Source organism: Rhincodon typus, chromosome 17, assembly GCF_021869965.1.
Source record: "Rhincodon typus isolate 14 chromosome 17, sRhiTyp1.1, whole genome shotgun sequence".
NCBI classification, from domain to species: Eukaryota; Metazoa; Chordata; class Chondrichthyes; order Orectolobiformes; family Rhincodontidae; genus Rhincodon; species Rhincodon typus.
The window spans coordinates 30619020-30638646 of record NC_063348.1 but is presented as its reverse complement, the minus strand read 5'-3'; the positions used below and the strand labels follow the sequence as shown (position 1 = coordinate 30638646).

At 39.3% G+C, this 19627-nt stretch overlaps 1 protein-coding gene across 1 annotated transcript in view; it reads right to left on the bottom strand.

Moving 5' to 3' along the window:
* The window catches only part of LOC125485251 (protein inscuteable homolog), a 206231-nt gene that overhangs the window by 11599 nt on the left and 175005 nt on the right, over window positions 1-19627 (bottom strand). Inside the window, exons 8-10 of the mRNA XM_048607220.1 lie at window positions 12036-12102; window positions 3856-4011; window positions 2535-2611 (exon numbers count right to left, since the gene is read on the bottom strand). Of these exons, the coding sequence (XP_048463177.1) occupies window positions 2535-2611; window positions 3856-4011; window positions 12036-12102 (300 nt within the window). The remainder of the gene's footprint in view (window positions 1-2534; window positions 2612-3855; window positions 4012-12035; window positions 12103-19627) is intronic.

The following is a 19627-nucleotide window of genomic DNA, read 5'->3' as shown; positions in this document are numbered from 1 at the left end:
GGCCTAGACCCTTCTTCAGAAGAAGGGTCTAGGCCCAAAACATCAGCTTTCCTGCTCCTCTGATGCTGCTTGGCCTGCTGTGTTCATCTAGCTCTGCACCTTGTTATCTCAGATTCTCCAGCATCTGCAGTTCCTACTATCTCTGTTCACTTTCTTAATTGTGTTGTCTGGAGATTCACTCTTGCTTGTTGTGATTTCCTTTATTACAGTTGGGGATTCTTTAAGTTTAACATTTTGTTTGACCTTGACCCTTCCGAGTCATCTCAACCCCTAATGGCTGAATTTAACTTTGAGTGTGCAGTTGTTTATCGTGATGTGTAGCAGTTTGTCTTGATTCACAATTTTTGATAGCAGTGGAAAACATTTCAACCAAACTGTTATAGGCACAGCTTTCCATCTCATTTAATGCATAAAACAAAGTGTTAATTTCAATGTAATTAACCTCGGGAGATTCTGCTTTTATTTAAGGGTCTGCCGTGACCTTATAGAAATATGCACCTTGATCTCTGTTATTTCACCTGTTCTGCCTTTTGAAATGAGATTGAGATCATTACAAGCGCCTCTTCTCAGGTTGTAAAATGCATGTAGGTTTTCTAGTGTGCGGTACTTCCAATGTTAAAGAGTTGTCTGCAACATACCTTTAATATTATGTGCATTTCCCAATATGGTTGAACTTCTGTCAGCTGTAAGCAGTATTTTGTCAAGCAAGGTTCACTATCTGATATCATTGCTCCCATGATCACCTCGAAATTTGTGAGAAGCCCATTGATATAAATGCCTGCATGCCAAAATGTTCAGTCTGCATCTCTGATTTTCCCTCGAGTTTATCTTCTACTGGAGACTGTTCTAGATAGCACTTCATGCCAAATTGCACAATGGGGATGCAGCTGTATTTGAGAAGGAGCAGAAAGTAGGAACATACTGAGGTTTGAATATTCCTGTGATCCTATTTTACTGGGCTCTGTCACATTCATTCACGCAGTGCAGAGCGCCATCTCATCCAGAAGGGCCAGGCAATACAGCATGTCTGTGCCCTTCCAATTTTGGCCATTTTCCCTATTATGGGCCATCTTGTGCTCCAGAAGAAAATCAAGATGTCAGTTATTTTTCGTAGGTGATTTGCCCGATTTGAATTGCTGGACATGTGTGGAAGCAGGGCAGCTTGGCAGCATGGGAAGATGTGTGAAAGAGAGCTGGGGTACTGAATGCTAGGCATGGGTGCTAGGGACTGCTTCTGGGTGAATGATGGGGACGTGAGAAAGTGTGAGAAATCGTCGTGCAGAGGGCAGGATTTGTCCTTTAACAATGCATTCACCATCTTGACTATCAACATGAGGTAATAAAACTTCAGTGAGCATGAGAAATAGGTGCTCTAAGAATCCTTCTCCCTGCCCATTTGTTCCTGTTCCTTTACAAGGTTGCTGTGAGCACCTTTTAGTCACTACCAGAAACATTGCTTCCCTTCTCCTTTAGATTTAGTCCACTAATACTCCAGCATTGCATTGAAAAACAAAGGAATCTTCTGCCTTGACTCTTGCTCTATTTTGAGTATTTCTCCTTGGAATCAATTTCTGAATGGACAGTCAGCATTAGCTTCTTTACACAGATTTCAGCTCCTCTTTTAAGAGGGACAGACTGCCTTTAAGAGGTACAGGCTTGTTGAAACACATTCTAACCCGACTCCAGCACCAAGCATTGAAATATCTCGCAGCATGACTCATGTTAAGCTTGACATTACAATCATTCAAATGAGGAGGCAGCATAAAACTGATCTGCTGCCTCAAAGGGACTGAACGTAGGCTAATCACAAATCATGACCCCTGCATCCAAAAACATTAGCAATTCCATTTTCCCTCCTACAGATCTTGTGATTAGTTTAAAAATAAAGGTTTGATGATACTCTGCAACTAGTGGGGGTTTTAAATATAATTTGCTTTACTCCGTTCTATATTTAGAAAGAAGAAAACTCAGAGAGAAAGTAAACTACATACTGCACCTTCAAAACCATATCACATATCATTCCAGAGTTTATTTCAAAACAGTTGACTTTTGTTATCTCAGACTCCAGCATCGGCATTTCCTACTATCTCTGAGTGACTTTTGTTTTCTGCTTCAAGTAAACTCAACATTGTTCATTCATCTATGAGCAAATTAAACTTCAGTCAACTAAAGTTTGTACTTCCAAAAATTTTCTGTGAAGAACAAATAAATCATAATCAGAATTTGTAAATGCTTTCAAGTATATCCAAGAAAATGATCACTAAATTTATCGATATTAAGGACAGCATAAGATATGGGAATAGCAGGGGAAAGATGGTGTTAAGCTAGAACATCAGCTATAATCTAAATGAATGGTGTATCAGGCTGAAGGGCTGAATGGCGTACACCTACTTCTTATGTTTAGGTGAGTCAGCAATTTTTTAAGATTAGAACAAATTTTGTAAATAATGTTTAAAGTTTTACTCTTGACCACTAATAGAAAGCAGTCATGAATGATCAAAACAAGCACCAGTGAGACTAAATTGACCACTCACCAGGCACGCCACCAACACTGAATCACTGTTATTCCGTTCTGAGGGGGATCGGCACAGCTCAATCAGACGAGGAATACCTACATATCAGATTAAACAAAAACCATGAGGTACGTTTCATGGGAACTGTGGAAATACTTGTAAAATACAAGAAGTTCAAAAATTTATATCTTTCTAATTCCCACATTTTCTGCAGATCTCACATCTATGTTTTTGAGCAAGTTTGTAAATATTGTAAAACAAATTTACTGTTATGAGCTAGACCAAACCCCCTCAAAAATATATCAAGGAGATAGCCTAGACCCTAACGTTTATCTTATTTAAAGCCAAATGTAAGACATTGTGTTCGAGATGTGATTTGATTGATAACACTATTTAAATCAAAACACACTTTATTTTTACATTAGAGTTAAAATACAAACAAACATAAGAATTTTAACTCTGTCTCAAGACTTAATAAAAGAATATATTATTTAGATACTATTCATCGACAGCTCCAATGTTGTAGCATCCCATAAACATACCCTCGGCAAAGGCAAATTCAGTAAAACAGAGTTCCCTCACTTGCAATCTCCTCCAGTCCAGGAGAAGGAAAAACTGAAAGACTAAATCTAGCAGCAGAGAAAGAATTCAAGGTTTTTGAAGCAGCAGAGAGAAAGCTGAGTTTAGCAGCTTCAACTCCAAAAACCCCAACTACAACAACTGAAAGCAAAACTAAAACCTGGGTCTATGACTCCACCCACTCATGCTTCTTCATCTAATTTAAGTAAAAAACTCAAAGCTATTTACTCTGCTTTCCATGGAAGCAGACACTTCAACACCAGGTTGACAACATCACTCTTCAAGAAAAACAGGACAAAACAAACCCCTCTTAAAGGCACATATTGTCACATTCAAATCCTTTATTTCCTTTCTTTGCCCCTTCTGTTTTCAAGGGGTTGACTCTTCTTTTATACAGTTCTACAGGGGTTGGAAAACCCATACTACTTTGCCCAAATGACCGTTTGTCAGGAGCTGGTACCCCAATTGAGAAAGTCCTCTGACTTGTCAAGAATACTTGGACAAGCGTTAGTGCACGATAAGCTCAGCTAGTTAATACAAATCAATTTTAGCCATATTCTCTCTGGCTCAGTGCAATGCTGAATGTACACTTATATAATCACGCATGTCAGGGTTGTTCTACTTTATCCTACCAAATGCACTTACAAGAATAACTAGCAAAGTATATTGATTACAAAAAGCACTATCCACTGAAGTTCAATACCAATAAGGGACCAACAAACAGAACAAATATATATTATATTTCAATGCATGTTGTTCTTACAGTTAAGGCTTGTGGCAATGTGGGTTATGTCTGGCTCTCTGCTTAGACGGGCAAGTGTAACAGCAGACTTTTGTAATACTCTTTCCAATGCTGCACCTTCTGCTGAAATCCCAGGCAAAGGTTTTTCATGGAGAAACTCCAGCAAAAGCTCTACACCTTAAAAAATAAACAACCACATGGTTTAAACATACTTTTGGTATTGTGGTTTAACTTTGGTCTACTTTTCATAAGAACTTAAATAATCTTGCTTTCCATGTCTTATAACCAAAACAGACATGGCATGATGTGGAACGAGTATACTAATAGAATCAGTATCATTTTGATGAGATGGTAAACTGAGCTTCCTCTCACTTAATATCATGGATACTATGAAAGGGGAACTATTACCCAAGGGTCCAAAGTTAATATTCCAACTATTTTCTTTTCAAGTAATCCCTTTACAAATTGCTGAGTGTGGTATCACAATTCCCATTCTGTGACACAGGTAATGCCATTGATCTGTACATCAAGGAACAAGCATTCAACTTACCATTAGCAATGTGTTGAGACTGAGGGCTGTAGGCAAGATCCACTGTAAGCTAATAACATTTTGTCATATATCAGAAAATACACGCAAGACAGAAGGATACAAAGGTGAGTTTCAGTGATCATCTAGCCATTTTTTAGCCTCATTCTTTTGAAGCCTATTGTACTTTTGTATTGACCTGTATTAAAAATGTAGTAATAAAGATAGAAAGATTTGTAATAATATTATGAGCACAGGATATCCCCAAACAGTACTACAGAGAACAAAAAACCAAAAGAACTACAGATGCTGGAAATCAGAAACAAAAACAGAAATTACTGAAAAATGTCATCAGTTCGGAAGAAGGGTCATGTGACCCAAAACATTAACTCTGATTTCTGATCACAGATGCTGTCAGTCCTGCTGACTTTTTTCCAGCAATTTCTGTTTGTGCTATGGAGAGAAAGACACTGGTGGTATCTAGGAAAATTTTACATTTTGTATGAGCAACCAACTAAAGCACAAATGGGTTCAAATTATACCGTGTGTTGCAGGCAACAACTGCATCAATTATATTTGTAACAATATCCTTCTTAATAACGTTGCAAACTTTTTGTTTGATTTTTATTGGACATTTCAATAGTTTTTTTTGGAAATACCATAAAGGGCAATTTTAACCATCCTGAAATTGATGTCTTATTCACATCCATATTCTTGGTACTGTTTTTTGTCCTGAATGTAATAAAGCTCAGATTTCAAGAAATCAAAACAAAACCACCCAGAGCCCTCTCCAGCTTGCCTAAGGCACAAATGGATATTATAATATTCACAGATGTAAACATGACTGATCTGTGGGTAAAGTAAGAAATTTGCAAAGAAGCTTTGGTAACCATTTTGCAAAAAAAAATAGCTGGGAGCGAACAGCAGTAACATTTTGAGAAATAGGAGGGACAAAAGAGGCATTGAGAAAAAGAAAAGAACTTAACAAAGGAAAGAAAGCTCCAAAAACCTGGCAAAGAATGTCAATCAGAATAACAAAGGAGTGAAAGGACAGGTTAATGTTTCAAGTATAGGTCCTCCTTTAGAGCTCTGTAAGGAAATAAGAAAAGTAGACGGAGGGAAAAAATAAGACTTGAGGAGCAGCAACAGAACAAAAAACAGGCAGGCTAATTAAGAATCAAATTAGGATCAGTGTTCAGCGTAACAACTGCAAGAAAGAAATTGTCCTTGATAGTAAGATGGTCCTGAAATCAATGCTATCTTGGGAGTAGAATAAATTTGAATGATATATGACCACAGATAATGATACATTTTAGTTTAATCTCGAACTGAAGAATGAAGGTGCATTGACAGCTAAGATTCAACATCTTTATATCAAAGCTAATTTAAGAAGACAACAGAGTCAGATAGTGTGGAAAAACTTGAGATTGAATTGAGATTTGAAATGAACAAATTGTAGTGATTGTAATGAGGTCAGCCAGGTGAGCCTCATAGAATATGGGTTCCCTGATTGGATCAGGTTAACAGCTCTGATTGGAGCTGTTAACCTGATCCAATCAGGGAGCCCTGGCTGAAAGGCCTTTTTGCTCCTATGATGCTGCTTGGCCTGCTGTGTTCATCCAGCTCTGTACCTTGTTGTCTCGGATTCTCCAGCATCTGCAGTTCCTACTATCTCTGGGTCAGAAGTTCTGTTCACTCTGAGAGTTGGCTCTGAGGAAGCTGGATCCATGTCAAGGAATTTCCACGTGTTAATAAAGGTGACTTGGTGACAGTATACTGGCCTCTGTGGAATTATTTCATAAATGGTATTGCTTTTTTGAGATTAAATAAATGCACAGCAGAAACGTTTTCAGTTTTTTACTTCCCTATGTTCTCACAATCTGACTAATTATAGAAGAATGCATTGATTTGAGTGAAACCAAGGGCCTTTTATGACCAGCTATGGAATTCAAGGGATGTGCAAACAATGAAAGGAGCCAAAAACAATACTGAAGGATCCTTTTGATTAAAAGAGGTTCTGAGGGTGATGGACCAGTGTTTTTGTCTTCAGTGCCATTTCTTTGTCAAGGCAGTGTTTGCACCAACAATTCTATTTCATTTTATTTTGTGAAGGAAAGAGAAAATTGAGCATAAAGAGGTTCTGGAACACAAACAACAGAAATTCAAAGAGATAACTGCTGCACTTGCAGTGATTGTAAGATGAGAACTAACAGTCACAACTGCTCAGAAAATATTATGAACAACATGGCTTTATGTGGAAAGGTCAGGCAAAACAAATTCATTGCACATAAGAAATGACTAGATGTCATGCATGCAAGTGAAACCAAGTGTATGCTGAGCCAAACCTAATCTGACAGACAACAGGCACTTTTGTCTAATAACATACGTTAAGACTCAATTTAATTCACTTTGTTTTATATTAGAAAAAAAACTTGAAATAATTGCATTTAGTTTTTATATGAATTTTATAATTTGATTTTTCAAATAAAGAAAGATTATTATTTTTTAATTCATAAGAACTTTGTCAGTTTTAATTACTTTTGATCAGAGGCTGTTAATTAATGGATTTTTCTGTCACATCTGTCAGTTAATTAATGTTTGAATCAAATTCATGAGCTTACTAACATATTGGTACCAATAAAGCTTATTTCTGTCCTTGGCTTTGGTGATGTTAATTGGCATTCTGCCACTATAAGGTCATTGCTGTTACTACCTCAGTGGCTAAATTTGGATAACAGTTTCTCTTTCTATAATGCAATTTGTTACCATTCATATAATCAACAGGTAGTATCTGTGACTGTTAAAATGTCATACCATTTACAATCATTTTCAATACAAATGTGGACTCATGCATTACATTGCATCAGCTCAAATATCTTCCATGTACAAGAAACTCTAGTTACATCAAGGCTACAATAAAGGCAAGGATATGAGTGATAAAGGAAAACCATTATCATTAAGGTGACATGTTAAAATAATAGATGCAGAGCTGATGCTAGCAAAGTGTTGTTATTTTAACATCATTATATCTGTCTGACAAAATACTTCAAATCAACAAGATGTAACCAGAAATTTGATTTTAGTGACTGGCCTTTTATTATCCAGTACCAGATGGTGAAAAAAACAGAAGTTGCTGGACAAGCTCAGCAATTCTAACAGCATCTGTGAAGAAAAGTCAGAGTTAACGTTCCGGGCCTGGTGACCTTTCCTCCGAACTGGTGGTAGCTAGGGAAATGTTGGTTTATTTGCAGATGATAGGGTGAGGGGAGGGCGTAAGGAGAAAATACTTGGGAGGGATGGAGCCTGAAGAGAGAGAAAAGCAATTGGACAAAACAAAGGAGTTGATAACAATTTGGCTAGGAGGGTGAATGGCTGGTAATGGGGACTGTTCAGTGACTAACAACAAGCAATGTGTAATGGCAGACTGTGATAACAAGGCCTGATGTGTGTGTGGGGTAGCGGGCTAGGACATGGGAGAGTTCAGGCCCTAAATTATTGAACTCGATATAGAGTTCAGAGGGCTGCAGAGTCCCCAAGCAGTAAATGAGGTGTTGTTCTTCCAGCTTGCGCTGAGCTTTGCTGGAACACTGCAGCAAGCCTGAGACAGAGATGTTGGATGGGAACAGGGAGGTGTGTTAAAGTGGCAGGCAACAGGTAGTTCAGGGTCTTTTTTGCAAGCAGAATGTAGATGTTCTGCGAAGCAGTCACCCAGTCTATGCTTTGTTTCCCCAGTGTAGAGGAGACCACATTGTGAGCAGCGAATACAGTAGACTAGATTGTGTGAAGTGCAGGTAAAGTGCTGCTTCACTTGGAAGGTATGTTTGGGCCTTTGGATACTAGAAAGGGGAGGAGGCAAATGGGCAGGTGTTATACTTTCGATGGTTGTAGGAGAAGGTGCTGTGGGGCTGTGGGGGGGGTGTTAGAGGTGAAGGAAAGGTGGAGGAAGGAAAGAAGGGTGTCCCGGAGGTAATGGTCCCTGCAGAAGGCGGACAAGGGAGGGGAGGGGAATATGTGTCTGATGGTGGCATCTTGCTGGAGGTAGCAGAAATGCCGTCTGATGATTTTCTGGACATAGATGCTGGTGGGATGGTAGGTAAGGACAAGGGAAATCCTATTGTTGTTGTGGGAGGGAAGAGAGGGGGTGAGGATGGAAGTGTGGGAGATGGGTTGGACCCGGATGAGAGTCCTGTCAACAATGGTGCTGGGAAATCCCCGGTTGAGGAAGAAGATGGACATTTTGGAAGGTCCCTTGTCGAAGTTGGCCTCATCGGAACATATGCAACAGAGACAGAGGAACTGGGAATGGAATAGTCTTTACAGGAAGCAGGATGCGAGGATGTATAGTCCAGGTAGCTGTGGGAGTTGGTGGGTTTATAGTGGATATTAGTGGCCAGTCTATCCCCATAAATAGAAACAGAGATGTTGAGGAAGGGAAGGGAGGAGTCAGAGATAGACCAGGTGAAAGTGAGGGCAGGGTGGAAACTGGAAACAAAACTGATTAATTTTTCCAATTCCAGCCGAGAGAGGGATACAGCATCGATGATACCATCGTTATTTCAGAGAACGAGTTGTGGGAGGGGGCCGGAGTAGGACTGGAACAAGGAATGTTCCACGTACCCCACAAAGAGACAGGCATAACTGGGGCCCATGCGGGTACCCATGGCCACCCCTCTGATCTGAAGAAAATGAGAGGAATTTAAAAGAGAAGTTTTTGAGGGTGAGGACGGGCTTGGCCAAGTGGAGGAAGGTGGTGGTGGGTGGGGACGTTTCAGGCCTTTGTTCCAGGGAGAAGCAGAGAGCCCTAAGACCCTCCTGTTGGAGGATGGACGTGTAAAGGGATTGCATGTCCAAGGTAAAGAAGAGGCGGCTGGAGCCTACAAACTGGAAATTCTGAAACTGGCATAAAGTGTCAGAAGAATCACAGATGTATGTGGGTGACAATTGGACCAGGGAAGAAAAGACTGAGTCAAGGTAGGAAGAAATGAGTTCTGTGGGCCAGGAGCAGACTGAAACAATAGGTCTGCCTGGCAGTTCTGTTTGTGGAGTTTTGGAAGGAGGTAGAAGTGAGCTGTGCGGGGCTGGGGGACTATCAGCTTGTGGGAAAGTGCATCTATTTCTTCAAGGAATGTATGGCCCTCACATACCAATGAGCGCAGTATCAGCAATTTGTAACAGAATGTAGGATTTGACTAATTATCCTGGTCACCTGCATCAATGCCAAAGTGGGACAATATCCTAGCATTGTGCTTCTGTACTCAAATATTTGGAATATAATTTAGCAATTGACTGCATTCAAAATTTTAAAACATTCATTAATCAATCCTGATGGACAATCAATTCTGTTTGATCATGCTAACAAAGACAATAAAGAAATCTTGCAAGTTCAGAGGTGGGGGAGCTATTGGATATCAAGTCTTTTATTTATTATCCCTTGTCAGGAAAATGAGATGTGATAGAAAGCCCTCATAGATATTGCAGCAATCAATGGCTGATTCTTCAATAGATTTTGGATCTACAGGCAATCACGCGATGTTGAAAAATATGATGTTGCCAGCTTCCAGAAGGGTGTAGATAAATGACAGAAAAGGAAGGATCCAAGCCTGGAATGAGTTGCAAAAGAATGGAGATCTTAAAAAAAATCCTTGCTCTTTCCATCATAAAAAGGTTGCTGAAGGATTGCATAGGACATCCCATCCATCCACTCACAGACAGATGCCCAATTTTCAGGCATCTGGTTATCAAATACATTCACATAATTGAATGGGCACCCACTGATCCCATGCAATACTGTTAGCCCTGCTCTGCTTGATCAGTACTGGGGGGCACCAGTTGGCACAATCTTGCTGAAAGTGTCAGCATTTTGGCTTCTATTTTTTTCAGGATAAACACCTTGTTTGTCACATGGATAGTTGTGGAGTTAATGAATCCGTGATTGGACAACAACAAAGGATTTTCAATCTGAACAAAATTAATTAGTAGAATATAGTATGGTACAAAAAGCGTTGGATATTGAATTAAAAAAGAAAGAACTTCTGATAAACCCTTCAGGTAAAGTTCAATTTATAACAGAGTATAATAGCTGTGTTGATAACTTTGGTGAAATGCCATTTAGGCATATCGGATAATGTTTACATGCGCATGATTTCATTGATTGTTAAAGATTTTGGAGGTTTTGAAGGCAATAATAGAAGAGTTACAAAATATTTAAAAACAAGATGTCCAGACAGGAAATAAAAGATTTGGATTATTGAATGTTGTTGTACTTGAGTTAGGGCAGAGTTGAAAGTGATATACTCAGGCTACTGTGTCAACTTATGATCTTGGTATATGCAATGATTTGGACTTAGGTATAAGGGGTATTGTGATACTGTAAACTTCGAAACTTTAAAAATTGTTCAGGGATTGTAAGAGTGAGCAATAACTTTTTCTTGTTTCCTGAGATGAACGGGACAAGGAGAAATTGTTATGTAGGAATTAAAGCAACGTGCCACTTAATTATCCCTGGGAAGAAGGAATTTCAACAAACTGTTTCCTGGGATAGAGAAGGTAACAATTGCTTGAAAACTTGCTGCCTCAGGACAGATCGGCAGTTAAGATTGCCTGCAGAAGGAATGTCCTGAGGTGAAGTGCTATTTGTAAGAAAGCATGTTTCAAACAGACAGTTAACACCAAATGTAACAAGGAGTAGGGAAGCTATACTTAATAAGGCTGCAAGCTTTCAACTTGATAACTCCAGAGGTGTAATTAATGTTGATGATAATGTTGATTAATTAATGAATGGTTAGAAAGGATCATCAATAATGTCACATCAGAAACTTCACAAGACAGAACGTCCTACAAGAATTCAACTTCAGGATGCTTCAATAGAAGAACACTGGAGAACCACACTGCACAAGGATTGAACCCTGGACATCCAGAGACAGATGCTGTTGGTTGGAATCAGAGCTAAATTCCAGCATTGATTGGGTAATCGTTAACTGGAGTTGTGTGGCTTAACTTTCTTACTTGAGGGATCTTACTGTGGTTGCTACATGCAATAAAAGTAAGTAATTGTTTCAATAGTCATCTGTGAGATTTCATTATAAGTAGCTGAATTAAAGGTAGCTGATGGTAATGTACACACAATGGTATGATATTAATATTTGTAATTGATTAGGAATTAGTCACTTGATTCAACAGGCATGTCTGACACGTCAAAAAATGAAAGTGCTTTCAAAATTTTGGGCTGCAGAATATTGCACGTTTCCATGAAATTCCTTTAACCATTTTAGTTTAACCTGCCTTTTAAGATAACAACTTAACAGTTCTTTTTACATTATACTTTATTATCTATTCATTGAAGTGCTATGTTGACTTTGACCAATTTCAATGCCAGCTAATTATCTAATGAACCCATTCAAGTCGGTTGTTCCAAGGACTTCACAGGTTTTTCTTCCTTCAAATTAAAATATTCTGCCTAACTGTCATTTTTGTTTCTAAGCATCAACTAATGATATATTTTGAAGAAAAATCTATATTATTCAAGAATTACTACTGTATTAAGATACATATGGTTAAAGTATTTAATTTATCATCTTATGAATTGTCCCCAAAATCTAATGTATAAATGTGCTTTGAACCTATAAATTACAAGTATACTTATGTCACACAATAAAATAGAAAACATGAAGCTTACCATTTTCTTGTATCATCTCAGAAGCACATTGGTCTAGTATAGCCATATTTGCCAGTATTGTCACTACCTGCATTGGGTACAGGAAAATAAACATCACATTGTGTGCCATTACAGTAATACCTGGCATTGCTTTAAACTTTCTTAGGCAGCAACCTACTCTTCAGTTTTCTTTCCCTTTTGCCCTAAGAGTAATGCTACCTGATGTCTTCACCATTATCCAACCCTCACCCAAATGGCAACATTTATTGGGATGCTTCAGTTATATGTGAGGATCCTATCATGCGAGCTGCTATTTTTCCCTATATTACAATAATCACTATATTTTACTGCGACAACTTGTGCTTTTTTAAACATATGTAATGTAATAAAAACATCCAAAGCCATGTCATAAAGACATTTTACCTAAGACTGTGCTATATCAGTCCATAAAAGGAGAAGATGATCTAGTGATATTATTGCCAGACTATTAATCCAGATGTAACTTTCTAAGGAACCAGATTCAAGTTCATTTACAAAGAAGGTACTCAGTTTATTTCCAAGAACCCCAGGACTGACAGCAGTGAAGCAATGTTCTTACCTTTTATTAATTTCCCTTTTTATATTAAAAAATGAATTAATAGGGCCATAGGAGAGATTACAGAATCATTTGCCCTTTTATTTTCTGTCTGCCATCTAAACCCTGAAGAAAATTGGGCACTTGAATAAAGAACTAAATGGCACATGGAGCAATTTGAATTCAAGAAAAACCAGGAATTCTGAGTATAATGATGACCATGAAGCTATTGTTAATTGTCTGAAAAACTCATCAGGTTCACTTATGATTTTTAAGGAACGTAATCTGCCATCTTTATCCAGTCTGTCCAACATGTGACTCCAGATCCACAGCAATGTGGTCGTCTCTTAACTGACTTCTGGGTAATTAGGGCAAAAAATATTGGCCTTTCCAGTGACACTTGCCTCCCATTAACGAACATTTTAAAAAAGGTCTTCCATTTGTCCACCACAGCTTCAGTAGAGGAGTCAGTAAAACCCCAGAAAAATGACAGAAATTTGCCTACATCATTATTAGAGATTAGACATCCATTTTGAAACTCATATTGAATGAGTAAAGGTTCAGTGTTTGTGTATATTACCACCCTACAATCAGTCACAACACAAAATCCAGAAGAAAAATTGCAAGGGTTGTTTTTAAAGAAAAAATAATGGCAGATCACTTACAAAGTAAGTACTCAATTTATTGCCAGGAAAGGAACCACAGAACTGACAGCATGAAGCAATTTCTTCCCTTTTAATAATTCCTTTCCTATATGAAAAAGGTGCCTCCCAGATCCTATAAACTGATGAGGTCATAGCAGAGATTATAGAATCACTTTCTCTTTTCTGTCTGCAATTTAAATCCTTAAGAAAACTGGGCAAATTTGAGTAAAGAATGAAATGGAAATTTGGGCTTCCAAAAATAAAGTCCTCTATGAGATAGTACCTGCAGAAGAGAAGGAAAAACAGCAAACCACTTTATAATATTCACTGTAAACGGTAGGAAAATGATTAGATGATGTTGATTTAAGAAAGGTTTCAAAACATCAATTTTATGTATTCTGATGCTGACTAAAACCATCACTTTATATCATTGTAAGTATCTGAATATACTTAATAAATAGTTGAATCAAAATATTTCTAATTGGCAGCACAAAAATATGATTCCTAGATTTATGGTTTAAATTTATGGATTAAAAATATAGAGTCAATAATAAATTACAAATTATTATAAATCTTCATCCCATCTATAGACATCTTCTTTTCTCTTTAATTGTGCACCCATAAGGAAACAGGTCTGCAGGTTATAACACCATTACAAGGTAATACATTGGAAAAATAAATTATTGCACTGGTGCTGATATTTGTACTTCAATGGGTTTGACACAGCATGAGTGGAATTTCTGGATAATCTCATAACAACCTCAATCTCAAATTTATTTGACTACCCTCGATTCCTCTGAGGTGATAATTGATCATCTTTTATGTCCAGTGACTCAACTCTCAGAAGGCTAAGTTTAGCTCATGACAATATCTACTTTTTTATTGTAGAGTTAATCCTAAATGTGGGCATTGTACAAGCTTTAGATTAGGATATATAAATCTTGAAATTCAATTAATTTGCACCAGTGTTTAAATTTACTTCTTTGGATACTGTAACAAAATAGATTGCAGTTTCTAAATTTTTGAAAAGTAGGAAGGAAATAAAGTAACTGCAGTGGGTCTATGAGGACTTTGTAGGAGTTGGATGTTTATCTCAATTGGTAATAACACTTTCTTAGATTTGGAAAGGTTTGGACTTAAACCTCAACTTGATCGCACGTTCCAGGCTGACTTGACAGTGTCATGCTAATGGTGCACTAGATTGTGGGAAGCCATTGAATATAATGGACACTGCTGAGGTCTTCTTGAAATCAGGCTGGTAGGATCTGGTGCAGGGGATGAGAAATCAGCTTGGATCCTCAACATAGTCAGCAAAAAAGCTGGCAGGTATCAACAGCAAACATTGCCACAGAGTGTGAACACTCTGGTTGGGCATAAAGTCCAATGCAGTGGGGGAAGGCCCTTCAAGTAACTATTAATTGGCAATTAAAAGCTTCAAATTGGCTTACAAGCTGGCACCAACACACCATCAAGGGTAAAATTTGAGCAGAGGTAGCATAGCAATTGACATGGCACTCCACAATAACATCCAAATGGTGTACCTAAGCCCTACCAAAAAACAGCTGCCTGCACAGAGATGTGGAAAAACCCAGCTCAAGTGTCAGCAAACTTTTTGACTTCCTCATAGTCAGGACCAACACTCACTTTATTTTTATTTAACCTATTTTTCTAATCAACATGTCCAGACATGATATTACACACCTCTGGAGTAGATGGGACTTGAAACTGAGTCTCTCCGTTCAGGCATTTAGGGACACTACCACTGCACTTCAAGAGGGCCATCAAGGCTTTCTTAATCTGAAAACATGCATATTTGTCTCCACTTTGTCATTACCGAGGTTAATTTCGGAGCTCTAGCTTCGGCTCACTAATTCAACACGGATTAGGTAAACATGTCTCACTAACCGGTCCTGGCTTTAACCAATAGCTATTTTCTAAATGATTGCAGCTCACTTGGCATTCACCCTTCTTTTTCAAATCTGACACCATTCTACCTGTCCAGAAAAGACAATCTCATCAAGTGTAACCTTATAGGGGTCTGAGTAATATGGGCTATGGTGAGATTTGTAGAAATATATCAAAATTCCAGAAGTGCCTGTTTTGATGTTGAGAGCATCTCACTCCAGTTTTTATGCTGTGTATAAGTGGCAAAGTGGGTTTCTCACAAGGCAGTAGTGAGTTGTCAGTTAAATGGGTTAACTGTTTGTTAAACATTTTATAAACAGCTTGACTCAGCTCATTAATATTCAGCTATCTGTGTCACTAAACATGCCCAAAAAGTTAGGCGTCAAGGAAACTCAAGAAGTAAACAGAGCAAGTACCTTGGCAGATTCAGCTCACTGCTTGCTCTGAAGGATCTCATGTTGCATCAAGGAGGGTGCAAGACAGGCCTGCAGAGGCAGTGGGGAGATCACTGCCTATGGGGGTCAAAGTGTCAATGCTGGATGGGAAAGAAGACATACTTGTAAAAGTGGAGACAGGGGCAGTGACAGAGGAAACTCAAGATAAAAGGGGCAGGCAGGAGTGGGTATTTGGAACAGCATGGGTCTGGGAGGAGAGAGTTAGTAGCATTGACCACTACTGTAGCTGCCACAGGGGAAGCATAAAGAAGCAGGGTGGGGATCATTAAGGTGTAATATTGACTTTCAAGAGGCAGGGAGGACAGTTGGAAATGAAGTTCAGTGCGGTGGGCCTCCATGTAGGATGGGGGATGGGGGATGGGGGATGTGGGGAGGAATGGGTGGAAATAGGCTGTTGGATGTTACAGAGTCATAGAGTCATGCAGCATGAAAAAAGACCCTTTTGTCCAATTAGTCCATGCCAAATATAATCCCAAACTAAACTAGTCCCACCTACCTGCTACTGGCCCATGTCCCTCCAAACCCCCTCCTGTTCATATATCCACCCAAATGTCTTTTAAATGTTGTAATCATACCTGTATCCACCATTTCATCAGGAAATTAATTCAACACGCAAACCATCGTCTGTGTAAAAAATCTGCCTCATGTCTTTTTTAAAATCTCTCTCATGTCCCCTTATAAATGTGCCTCCTAGTCTTGACATTCTCCATTTTAGGGAAAAGAATCACCATCAAAAAGGTGGACTCAGGTGGACCAGGGCCGATGCCAAGCCCAGGATCAGCAGCAGGCCAGTGTGGAGAATAGGGAGCACCCAGCTCAGGACAAGGTCATTGCAGCAGGGCCCCTCAGGATGCGTGGGGTTTGCAGGAGGCCCAGAGTCTTTCAATACTGACACCATTTCCTGGAAATAAGTGAGGTGCAGTGTCAATGCAAGCTCCATATGTCCAGGGACACTGTGATGGATGCTGAAGCGGGATCTGAGGGCTGCAGGAGTGGGATACCAGCCTCTCCCGATGGCTGTAAAGGTGAAAGCCACCCTAAACATCTATGTGACTGCTCCTTTCAGGTACTGATGGGTGACCTGTGTGGGATCTCTCAGCCATGCATCCACAAATACATCAGGACAGTGACTGATGCCATCTGTACAGCATCACACTGGTTCATTGTGTTTCCCCATGATGAGATCAGTGTTGCAGCCCAGGCATTGGGATTCAGAAACATAGCTGGCATCCCCCAGGTGCAGGGTGTCATCGAATGTATGTACCCGTCATGGCTAGGGCCCTGTCACACACTGTGGAATTCATCAACAGGAAGGGGTTCCATTTGTTTAATGTTCATGTGATCTGTGATCATCGTTACCACTTCCTGGAGGTGCCACTACCCCGGCAGCTGCCATGACTGCTACATTCTGGAATACTCTCATGTATCTGGTTTGAGGGCCCAGGAGCCTTACAAGGCTGGTTACTGGGGACAAGATCTACCTAATGTGACCATGGCTGGTGACACAATTGTACAACACACTGACTGAGGTGGAGCAGAGGTTTAATGGTGCCCATGTTTCAGTCAGGGTCACTGTGGAGCAGGCAAAGGGCTGTTGATGCTTGAACCCATTCTGGGGGTCTCCAGGATAGTTCTGGATAGAGTGTTCCTCATCATCCTGGCAAGTGGACGTGAGGGATGCCATGCGGCAGGGTAGGTAGTTAATGAGGCACATTTGGTAACATACAGTAGTTTGATAAGATATTCAGGTTTAGCCTAAAATGTAAGATTCAGCTCATCGTTTTCTGACCTTGCTAATCAAGCTCCACCTCTATCTTTTCCTTTCCTATGTAAAGATATTGAAAGAGTTGTGGCCTACTAGATTCATGTCCAAAGTTCCCATAGCTCTCCACTGAATCTAGCAGTGAGTACGAGCCGGTGGTGCGAGTTGGAGCAGGCGGGATAAGGCAACCTGAGGCAGCTGAGAGTGAGTGCAGGAACAGGCAGGCCGAGGCGGTGACAGAAGGGCCACATCCCCAGGGCAACGGAGAGGTCAAGTCCCAGAACGATGGAGGGGCCGAGGGACATTCTCTGCGGCATGGAGTGGCTGGGAGGCCTGGAGCAGGACTCTGGCTGCAGCAAGCTGTAGCAATGGAGAAGGAAAGTTTGGACTGTCTGTAAGTTATTTGTTTTTTACTACTTTATTCTAGGTTAATGAGAATGGTGCTTATGCACTGTGATGGTACACACTTTTCACTGTATTTTATATTGAATACACGAGACAGTAAAGGGTATTCAATTCAATTGAGATGGATTGCAGGAATTCAAGATGGCAGCTCACCACCAACTCTCAAAGTCCTGGACTTGCCAATTACACTCAAATCCCATGACAGTATAAACGAATGCTTTCAATTAAGTGTGTACTCCTCCTACAACACCAAAAAAGACACAAAATGACATTATCTGGGCTATGAAAATGTTTCTTTATTCCTTATTGCAGCCTTCAATATGACCACCATATCATTTTGTCCCAAAGTTTTCTGAAATTGTCTGACTAGGTGTGGCTGACCTTGTTTGTTTCCATTCTTATTAATTGAAGCATAGTCTAAACATCTCAAGCAATGGCTCCTTATTATCTCCATGTTTCTTCAAGGATCCATTCCTGGCACTTCCTCAACTAAAGGTTGGTGACAGACACTAATTCACATATACATTTGACTTAAAAACTTCCACCTCTCCCACAACCTTTTATGGCTACCAGTCACATTTCTCATCTTTAGTCCATGCAGCTTTAATTTGAATCCTGTATCTGTCAGATGACAATGCAACACGTTTAAATGAACACAGATAGTTATGTATTATATTAAAATCCGGAATAAAATTTTGATTATAATATCATTTTTGCACATAATTTTTACAAAAACTGTCCTCCTCAGTTATGTTAACAAATAATATAATTCAGTGCATCTGGCTTCAAAATGATGTTACTTTCTAGTCAGTTTTATAAAATCATAAATCAGAACTATCTCAAGGGTCTTGCTTTGCAGTTGCTAGCTAAATCAATTAATCTGCATTGAATGCCTCAATAAACTAATTCTTGCTTATTTCACCAATATGAAATCGGCATCTCACAAAAATCATTCAGCCTTATTTATAGTGACTGATTTTAAATGTCTGACCTTTCAAGGGAAAAGCAGCCTGCAGTAGTAAAAACAAAACCATTTAACAGTATTGTGGACACATAAACTTTCCATATGCGAGTACTTGAAAAACTCTAACTTTGTTAATTCTGGTGCAAATGTTATTCAACCACATTTACTACATGCAACTGATTCACCTCTAAAAAAAATGCAATTTACAGATTATATACTCGGAGATTCAAAAAGCTAAAACAAGATGTTTAATTTTATAATGAAACAGTTCAGTTTTTCAAAGAAAGATCAGTTACATCTGCTGCATTTGGCGATCAGATCAAGATGATGGTGTTAATGTGTCTGCTTTCCCAGCAAGGCAGATACATTTTGTTTTCATTATCAAAGTCACTAACTTTATGTTGCTAATCAACAGGAAGCTCTTTGGCAGCATTTTCAACATTGAAAATACCCCAAGGTGCTTCACAGAGGCAATGGGAAAACAATTGCTTTTTCATCACAGATGCTGCGAGACCTACTGAGCTTTTCCAGCAACTTCTGTTTTTGTTCCTGATTTACAGCATCCACAGTCCTTTCAGTTTTTATATAGAGGAGAGAGATTTGTCCAACTAGATTTGCCAAAGGTCAGTGGTGCCTCAAGTTCTACCTGCAGAATGCAATTTTACTGAAAATTGGTTTTCCTGAGAAGTGTAAGGGAATCTCCTGATTGTTTTTTAAGATCACAACAAGTCCCAGTTGAACACATTTAATTCTTATGTAAGAAGTACTTGCTCCTTTGATTTTCTCTTCCTCTTTGTGAGTTAGTACGGCCAATATTTGGCAAGGCAGGATTCCCTGGTTTTCCTGTGCTCTTTCCAGAGGGTTGTTGCTTGTGCAAGTGCTCCAGCTTCGCAGCAGGCTGTCA